The sequence below is a fragment of the Electrona antarctica genome, assembly GCF_951216825.1.
Source record: "Electrona antarctica genome assembly, chromosome: 20".
Lineage (NCBI taxonomy): Eukaryota > Metazoa > Chordata > Actinopteri > Myctophiformes > Myctophidae > Electrona > Electrona antarctica.
In genome coordinates, this window is record NC_136801.1 from 7,678,976 (window position 1) to 7,689,678 (window position 10,703).

General features: G+C 43.3%; 1 protein-coding gene across 1 annotated transcript in view; it reads left to right on the forward strand.

Annotated features, from left to right (window-relative positions):
- Positions 1-879: 879 nt before the first annotated feature.
- The window catches only part of dok6 (docking protein 6), a 62,491-nt gene continuing 52,667 nt past the window's right edge, over positions 880-10,703 (forward strand). Inside the window, exon 1 of the mRNA XM_079489206.1 lies at positions 880-990. Within this exon, the coding sequence (XP_079345332.1) occupies positions 912-990 (79 nt within the window). The 5' untranslated portion in view covers positions 880-911. The remainder of the gene's footprint in view (positions 991-10,703) is intronic.

Below are 10,703 nucleotides of genomic sequence, written 5' to 3' on the forward strand. Positions count from 1 at the left end.
AGATGAAAGATTTCTGCCCGACCGCGACAATGTATATGTAAATGTATTGTTCCAGTACACTGCAGTGAAATTGCATGATGTAAATTCTTATTTCTAATCCCCACTGCTTGCATCTGCATTGAAAAGAGCCAGTGTTGCATTAATTACAATACCAAACAGCTACAGTATGTGGACCTACTGATGCGATTTCCACTTTTTTGCACCATAATACAACCTCATGTACTGTACTGTACGTATACCTGCTGCTTCAACAATAGATACAAGCTCATAATAGCACGTCACTTAGTGCCACGCTATGACCTTGTAGATATGCTATATATTTATTTTATCGTGACGATGCAAATCTTTGAATATATATCTTTAAGCGAACAGTTTTAGCGCAAAAATCTTTGCTTCTGAGGGTCCCTGGAACAAAATACTTTGAGATGTGGTCCTTGACATGAAAGTGTTTGAGAACCACTTACATTTATGTTTTTCAGAACACTGTTAGGATTTAGAATACATTTGTAGAATCATAACAATAAAGAAGAGGATCCAAGGCACTCTGTTCCAGTGAGGTGAAGAAAAGCCTTTTTATTTGGCAAAGAACATTACAAAAAAGGAGGACCAACGCGTTTCGGCACTCAGCCTTCGTCAGGGTCCCATGGGATCTCGCCAACGAGCACCTGTATTCAGTTCAACAAACAAAGGACCACAGCAGCGCTCCCTTCCTCTATTCAACATTTGTAGAATCGTTCCCAGGTCAAAATGGATTAATGGGTTAAAACAATGAAATGATGGAGCTTACACGAAAGTGAATTTCACCCACCTGTAATGTACACCTGTAAACCTGTGAGGGGACACTAAAGCACCCACATTGCTCTCTCTCTCCTCAGGTCACTGAGCTCCACAGCATCAAGAACATCACCCGGATGCCACGGGAGGCCAAGAAACATGCCGTGGCTATCATCTTCTACGACGACACGTCCAAGACATTTGCCTGTGAGTCAGGTAAGTGGTTCCCATTCAAAGCTCAACCATCGCCTGCCTCTACCCTGTGACTCACGGCAGAGCTGAGGGAGGGAAGGGGGGAGGGGGCGGAAGAAGTACTCTACACCCTATAGGCCTTAAGTAAAAGTATCAATACCACAATGTAGAAATACTCTGTTACAAGTTAACTGTATAATTGCGGCTAGCTGTTAGCATAAACCCCAGTTCCCCAGTGCCACCATACGCGTTCACTTTAAAAGACGGAGTTGGCCCGTATTTATTTTAGAATTAGTTAATCTTTCACTCAATAGGGTCAACTCCCGTCGCAAGTTGATGATGTACTGGAATTTGTCCATGCGTGGTCCAGTCCTATGGAATGTAAAATGCATATGTTAAAAAAAAGCAGCTATCGCCTATTTTCAAATAGACAAATAATTAAATATAGGAGTTGAATGGATGTTTTGTAATAATAATATAAATCTACAAAGTCACTTGTAACTAACGTTTTCAAGTAACTGTAGTGGAGTAAAAATGCTATATTTTCCTCTAAGGACACACCTCTACTTTGTTAGACTCGATGCGAATACACAGTGAAATCTATGGTGCATGTTAAATATATACTCTGAGCACTAATAGTTAGGATGTCATGTCAAATTTGGGTAACGTGCATGCAGTGTATCGTCAGGGACTGGACCTCCCTCTCTCTCTCTCTCTCTCTCTCTCTCTCTCTCGCTCGCTCTCTCTCTCATAAATATTGGATATAAATAGGAATTAAATGAAGGTGTGAACAGAGCTGTGTTACATTAACACTTTGGGTAATACTATCTTGTGAAACTATAAAAAGATGCATTTTCTGTCAGAGATAGTTATAAATATACATCCATATAGGAGACGTTAGCTTTATACTTTTGATAAACAGTGTACACACAATGGTGCTTGTATTCCATTTGACATCCTTCTGTCACAGCAGCTCACACATCTTGCTGCTGTGTTTGCAGTTGCACATTGTTGTACTTCACCCAACAGATATGGGGGATAGTCATGTTTTCAAACTCTCCTTGGGTGATTGTAATCCGTGGACAGTATGTGTCTCTGATGTCTTGGTACAGTGGACAGTATATGTCTCTGATGTCTTGGTACAGTGGACAGTATGTGTCTCTGATGTCTTGGTACAGTGGACAGTATATGTCTCTGATGTCTTGGTACAGTGGACAGTATATGTCTCTGATGTCTTGGCACAGTGGACAGTATGTGTCTCTGATGTCTTGGTACAGTGGACAGTATGTGTCTCTGATGTCTTGGTACAGTGGACAGTATGTGTCTCTGATGTCTTGGTACAGTGGACAGTATGTGTCTCTGATGTCTTGGTACAGTGGACAGTATGTGTCTCTGATGTCTTGCTACAGTGGGCAGACGGTTAGGAAGTGTAGCTCAGTCTCTACCTCGTTGTGTGTGCAGTGGGTGCACAGTCTGTCTTCGCTTGGGAGCCAGGTCTGCCTATGGCGGCCTTTCTCAATCGCAAGACTGTGTTCACCGAGTCTATATCGAGTTATAGTCAGGGGATATTAATAAAATCTGGGCATACATTTCTTACCAAGAATTTTCTTCACAAATGTGTTTGTAAAGGTGTCTACTAACATATCCCACATTGTTTGGTTTATATTCAACCACCCTAGGGGAATTTTTGACAGCTGCTGAAAGTTGGGGTACCATACAACCATTATAAGGCAAAATGTTCCAAATTTCATTATGCTTTAAGTAGCATGTGACGTGTCAAACTAGGGGGTTTTCATGATTTCACATTTGGGCATATTTGAGCAAGTGGCTATGGCCAAACTAGGGGTCAAACTAGGGGGTTTTCATGATTCTGAATCTATTCCAAGCATTAATTTTGCACGAAAAACACTCCTTGGGCTTAAAAATATGCCATAGCAGTCATCACAAATGTGATGCGCTTGGAAGAGAAGCGAAACCCTGCTTTTTTGGTGAAGTAGAATGCGGTTCTTTGATCCGACTTCGATTGAGCCTTCACACCTGCCAAACGAAGCGCACTTTCCGACAATACGCAGCAGGATTCGTTTTAATCGCAGTAAAGCATTCTGGTGTGAATGTGACATACAGTAAGATGTTGTGGAGTATAGAAGTTTCAAAATAATTGAAATGCTCAAGTTAAATAGTACTTTTGTACTCAAGTATAGTATAGTTTATAGTACATGGATTAAAGAAAAACTAAAAAACATTTTTGTCCTAATCTGCGATTTGTGAAATAGCCCTAGTATTTTTATACAAATAATGTATATATTGTATGTGTAAATATGTTTTGGTACCCAATACAGCCAGCCAGTAAATGCGGATTGATGAGTTTTTATAAATATCCAAGATCATTAGGGGGGTTTTCTGGAAGATTGAACATGTATTCTATTGCTAGTTTGACCACTTCAAAGTTAAAATACTCTATATTTAAAAAAATAACTACTGGTAATAACCAAAATAATGTCACAGATGCGTTGAAAGCTTGTAGATAATATTTCGGTGAGTGACACGCTTCCATAGAAGACCTGCTGACTTAAATGACTGAAATCAGTCTTGGCGACTGAGAACTTTAATCCATGTACAGTATAGTACTTGAGTACGTGTACTTAGTTACTGTACTTTCCAGCACTGGGGTGGAGGGCCGGTCACTTGAGAGAGAGGGGATGGGGGTGATCGAGGGAGAGGAGGTGGGCAGGCTCCTGCTGGTGAACTGTGCAAGGCAGCCAAAGAAAAGTGCAAAGAAGAGAAGAAAGACAAGATTAAGGAGAAATGGAAGGAAGAGGGAAGTGGCAGAGGTTAGAGGCCAGAGAGAGAGGGAGAGGTTTAGAGAGGGTGGAGGGAGAGCGAGAGAGTGAGAGAGAGAGAGAACAGAAACTGGACTTTAGCCAAGTGCCTGCTCATTTGACGCTGTATTAAGAAGTGGGGGGCCACGCTATCAAATGTATTGATCGTCCTATCGCAGGTATTTTGGTATTCATTTGCAATGCATTTCAACCCAATTATGGACTGCAACAACAGTGATTGCTCCTCCTCGCACGTGGGCAGGAAGCCAGAACCGGCGGAGGGGAATGGCCCCTCTTTCTCTCTCTCTCTCTCTCTCGGTTGGTTGGGGTGCAATGGTCCGATGTAAGCTTTGCAAATGAACAGAGATGGAGGGGAGGGAGGGAGGGAGGTGAGCTGGAGGGGAGGGAGGGAGGGAGGTGAGCTGGAGCTGCAAATGAACAGAGATGGAGGGGTTGGAGGGAGGGAGGTGAGCTGGAGGGGTTGGAGGGAGGTTGGAGGGAGGGAGGTGAGCTGGAGCTGCACGGTACAGAGATGGAGGGGTTGGAGGGAGGGAGGTGAGCTGGAGCTGCACGGTACAGAGATGGAGGGGTTGGAGGGAGGGAGGTGAGCTGGAGCTGCACAGTACAGAGATGGAGGGGTTGGAGGGAGGGAGGTGAGCTGGAGCTGGAGATGGAGGGGTTGGAGGGAGGTGAGCTGGAGCTGCACGGTACAGAGATGGAGGGGTTGGAGGGAGGGAGGTGAGCTGGAGCTGCACAGTACAGAGATGGAGGGGTTGGAGGGAGGGAGGTGAGCTGGAGCTGGAGATGGAGGGGTTGGAGGGAGGTGAGCTGGAGCTGCACGGTACAGAGATGGAGGGGTTGGAGGGAGGTGAGCTGGAGCTGCACGGTACAGAGATGGAGGGGTTGGAGGGAGGGAGGTGAGCTGGAGCTGCACGGCACAGAGATGGAGGGGTTGGAGGGAGGGAGGTGAGCTGGAGCTGCACGGTACAGAGATGGAGGGGTTGGAGGGAGGGAGGTGAGCTGGAGCTGCACGGTACAGAGATGGAGGGGTTGGAGGGAGGGAGGTGAGCTGGAGCTGCACGGTACACTCCCCAGTGTTCAGTTAACACTCTGAGAGTAACACTGTCTTACCGAGTAAGGCTGGAAATGGTTGTCGTCGGGCACAGCCATTATATGTCCAAAACTGGTTACTTTTCAGGAAATTGAAAAATAAAATAAAAATAAATAATAATAAAAATAAATAATACATATTATATTCCTTTGTTCCAATGGCTCCAATGTAGTTATTATTTAGTCACAAGCTCTTGTTAATATTTTTCATTGGTTCAATAACGTCACACTTAACCACTTTCACAGTTACAACATTTACAAGATAGCGGTAGCTGATCTACCAGCTTGTGAGAGTATAATTTTTACTGTGTAAGCAGGCAGACGAGAGGAGCAGCAGCTTACAGTAGTTACACAAGTCACAGTAACCAGCGTACTCAGCTCTCTGTCCGTGCGTGCTACAATCAAATACCTGCTGATGGAGACATGTAGTGGAAAACCTCAAGGGAATGATTATTGGCCCTATTGAGTCTCTCTCTAGTTATCTCGACCACCATCCCTGTCTTTATATACCGAGGCTCATTTCCATGTCCTCCCCCCACCCCCCCCGCCCCCCCCCCCCCACCCCGCCTCCCTGCACCACCATATGGAGGTCATTTTCACCCCACTGACCTTCCAATGTCCTTTACTTCCTGTCACCCCCCCCCCCCTCGCCCCTCTCACCCCAACCCGCACGGAGGGGGTTTCATGCATGGATGACCCAATTCATCAAGAAATATACCCAACATTATGTCATTGAGTTTCCTTATTAACCACTTAAGACCTACTCTGTATTTGGCGTATGACAACTGGCGTATGGTTGGCCATGCTCTGGTGAAAATATAGCATATCTACAATTTTCTATTTTCACTATTTAAATAAGAATAATCGCTTGATCTTGCCGTGCAACATTTATTTTAAAAATGAAAAAGCACTCAGTGATGTAAATAGGTTTTCAATGTAATGAGTCCCGGGATGCAGGGATGGTCTTTTAGATGAGTCCCAGGGACATTTTATGAGTCCCACTTCAACGACGTTAGGAGTCATATTTTGCCATTTTTACAAATTGCAGCATTTAACTCCCATTTCATTTTTTATGGTTATAATGGTTATATTCATGTAGAACAGAAGAAGAAATGATTATTATAACTAAAGCTAGCAAAATAAACTAGAATAAAAAAATAGTACAGTATAGTACAGTAGTGCATCCTGTGGATGCAGAGGTAGTTGTTTTATTGCGTCCCTTAACTATAAACTGCATTTTGGGATGCAAAATGCACCCTATTTTAATCTCTGAGCACTTTCTCTCCATTTCCTGAAAAGTAACCATTTTAAACATACAAGGTTTCCACCCGACAGCCTGGGGGGGGGGGAGGGGGGGCTGCATGGGCTACCATTGTACCAAATAGGCTAGCTGAAGTTTCAAAGGCACCTGGTGCCATTGGAAATAAATTTGGAAAGGATGCATTACTTCCCCCAAGTCCTTTAGAATCATCCGTGGAATAGCTCATCTCCTCTCCTCTGTGTAACATCTCTCTCCGTGTTAACCCATTTTAGGTGGGAACCCCTGTTGGTGTTTTGAAGCATTATGTTATACTTTATAGCTATTGAAAAATAGCAGATCTACAAGTTCATAGCGCGGCACCAAGTGCCGCGCTATGAACTTGTAGGTCTGCTATTTTTGAAAAATCGTGAAAATGCGGCACAAATCTTTGAATATATTCTTTCAGAGCTATGTTTTTAACTCAAATCTTTGCTTCTGGGGGGCGGGGGGGGTGGGGGTCCTGGAACAACATATTTTCAGATGGGGGTCGGCGGCCAGTTACATATAATTTTTGGGGTCCTTGACATGAAACATTGAGCATACAGAAACATAGGTATTTCAGAAAACTGTCAGAATTTAGAAGACATTTCTTAAATTTCGACGTCAGGCCAAAACGGGTTAACAAGGTTCAAAGCCAGTCAATGTGAAACGCAGGGCAAAAAAGGTGGAAAGAGGAAGGATCCTAACTGTGCCTCACGCTTTGATTCTCACACCCTTTTCTCTCACATTCTCTCCTCCTCCTGCATCCCCATCTCTCCATGGTTCTTCACCCTACCCCCCTCCATCACACTGCGCTCGTGCTAAAAATGTAACATCACCCCCTCGTGCACACATGCAGGCGCACACACGTTTGTTGTTGTTGAGGACATTTTTAGGAGGTTTATTTTATGACTGCCATTCTCATTCTCAATTTCTCATTCTCTATTGTTTGAGGGGCGCTAGCGTCTCCTATATCCAGCTTTTGGTGTGTCCACAAACTTGGTCCTAGACAAACATTAAATTCCAATTGACAATGAATGGATAATTTTACATCATAGTGATTGAGCAAAGAGACGTAGTGTCGATTTTACGTCGATGATGTACGATGATAAGAGCGCCCCTCACTTCACACGGGTGTGATTTATTTTTTTACCATTTTATGTGCTGGTGCTCAAAATTGCGATCTATGAGCTCAACAAATGTTTGCGCTTCACGTGTTGTGACTGTTGAGCTTGTAGATTGCCTATTTGAATACATTTTTATCCCACGATTTTGCAACCCAGTTTTTTCACCCAGTGCCAGTAGATTGCCTATTTGGGCTGTACGGCAGCAGCAGCACACAATCAATAGGCTACTTTTAAGTTTGAATCTTATAAAATAACGTTGACCATTTCTTTCATTTCTCTTGTGAGGACAAGGAAAATGGTACCCACATCGTCTCTTTCCCACATTTGGCTCTCACAAGGATAGTAATACAAGCACGCAGGCATACACACAGGCAGGCAGGCATGCACACACACACACACACACACACGCACACACACACACGCGCACGTGCGCAGCACACGCAGCTTCACCATGCATGACACATAGAGAGGCTGCCACCCGCGCTGCTGATGAACTGTTTGTTTAGGTGATTTTCCACTCAGCAGCATTAAAGAGTGGGAGTTTAGACTCACTTAAAAGGCCACAGCCATTTTGAAGGAGGGGGGGGAGGGAGGAAGACACAGTAACCAAACCGCCCAGCAGGCTCTGAAAAACAGGTCTAATTTATTGCAGCTCCAAAGGAGATGCAGGTGGGGCTGAGGGTTTAGTCGTTGCCATGGGCGATTTGATCTTCAAAATCATTATGACTATTATTTCAAACGTTTACCTTGATTACGATTAATAAATCATGCTAAAAGAATAGAATAGATTGTACATCTACGTTACATCGCATCAACTATTAACTGTTTATCTAAATCAATTAAACATTATTTCAGGATAAGCAGGATTACATACAAACGGCACCTGCTGGCAGACCTGCTGCCTCACTGACGAGCATTGTACCGCTCCTTTGTTGAATTGGCTTGTTTTAACATTTTGGACAAGAAGTGTTAACATTTAACCACATTGATTCGGGCACTATAGGTCTTTAAATCAGTACATTAGTTAATCAATACCAATCGCTGCAGCTCAAAGAGAATTCTAAGTTATATGTAATGCATGTTTTTCATGGATTATATATTCATTAATTCACGTTTTTAGTTTTTCCTTTTAACGAGCACATTTTGAATAAAATATGAGGTTTGAGCGATTCATGTATTGTATTACACTTTTTCTTCATGATAGCTTTTGAAGGGGTTATATGTTTTTTTCCCCGAAAATGTACATGCATTATTGACCAGACAGTGGGAAATACCACATGCACACGCACGCACGAACATGCACCCACCTTCATGCACACAGGACAACACAGGACAAGGCAGCTGCACGCTGCTTCACCTCCACATGTGACTCCTGTACGCATCAGTCAACGGTTCCGTATCCCAGAATTCCATTGCGGCCTTCATGAGTAGAAGGAACAGTACGAAGGAAGATAAACCACCTCCCATCCTGGTCTCATTTCATCCTCCAGTAATTCACACCACCAGCTCACACAGGACTCCTTTCCCCCTGTAAACACTACCACCACCCCCCCCCCCCCCCCTCCCCCACCAGACCCCCACCTACCAAACTCAACAGGAAAGAAAATTGGTACTCACTAGTAAACAACTGCCTGCCGCTACCGCTCGAGAACTTGATTCATGTATTCATCGTTATCCACTTAGCTTCTAATTAAACAATTTAATCATGCTGCGGCGCTAAATGTCCTCCCTTTAAGTGTCAGCCAAGTGTACACCACCAACCCAACACAGCTGTAGTAGGTTCCCAAACCAGTGGTTCTCAGAACTGTCCTTAAACCATTCAGGCCTGACGTCGAAATTAAAAGAATGTCTTCAAAGTCCTGACCTTATGTTTCTGTATCAGTGGTTATGTTTTATGTTTATTTATTTGATATGGACATAACAATTGCATTGCTCATTGCACAGTTGTACAAATTGTAGATGCATCATTTACAGTGTGTTAGCACATGTGCTAATTTTCACCACTTGTCCACAGGAGACTTTTCTAAAAAATACAATTTAGTTAAAAAAAAAAAAAAAAAAAAAAACACCCAATCAAATACAAAAAATTATACATTCTAATAATATTTACAGCAAAATTACAGTACCCATTACATAATCTCAAATACACAAGTAAACATAATCACTCTAGTAACTCAAGCTATACATGTGAACACAGTTGATTTAATTTCAACCATAGTTTGAGTCCTCTGTGGAACACGTTACCATCCGTCTCTAGTTTTAGAACCGTAGGCAAAGAGTTCCATAGGTTTGCTCCCTTTACTGAGAAGGCAGACTGTCCGAATGAGTTGTTCTCAATATTTCATGTCAAGGACCCCACAAATTATATGTAATAGGCCCCCACCCCCCCATCTGAAAATATGTTGTTCCAGGGACCTCCCCAGAAGCAAAGTTAAAATGTTAAAATGTTCCACATTTTCACGATTTAAAAAAAATAGCAGATCTACAAGTTCATAGCGCGGCACTCGGTGGCGCGCTATGAGCTTGTAGATCTGCTATTTTTCAATAGCTAAAGTATAACATAATGCTTAAAACACCAAATGGGGTTCCCGCCCAAATTGGGTTAAGCACATGTTTTACCATCCCTACTCTGGGCATAGGCCATTGGTTTTCAACCCTTTTCATATCGATGCCGTTATTTATTCGCCATTTGAGTCACGGACCACCTTTTGATGAGGTTCTAGCCTCTCAGACGGTCAGACCCAAGACTTAGAATATGTTGTAGTCGTTGGATAAGATTAGGAGAGACAACAGGCTCTACCGTTGATCAAAATGACAATTCATCCACATCTTCTAATTGCAAAGACTTGTAAATTAAGTAATGCAGATGTTTAACACTTTAATTGCCCGGGGTTATTTAATCCATTACATTATAGCGCCCATTCGATTTATAAACACGGACCCCTTTTCCGGACGGACTTCCGGTCTGTGTTGATGTGTGTGTAGCAGCTAACAATAGCCACACCACTCTAGAGTTGATCGAGAAACAACGGGAGACAAGAATAAATCTATCGCGACTAGCGACTGGAGCGCGGAGCGCCGTCTAACACAGGATCTTTTTTCATAATTAGACGGGATGATTTAGATTGCGAGTTATGAACATTTTAAGATTTTCGTTTTCTCCCTCCCCAGCTAAACAGGGGAGGGAGTTTTTCGTTGAGTTTCGTTTCGTTGAGTTTTCGTTGAGTTTTTCGATGACGTCTCACTCTTGCGCGTCACCGAGGATTGCCCAACAGGCGCTCCCAGGCTGTGGAGCCATGCGATCCGTTCTCATATCAATAAACTTCGTCTTTTGGACAAGACTTCGTCCTGAGCGTCGGGCGTTACTAATAGAAAGGACAAAGAACTTCGTCCTGGGCGAGT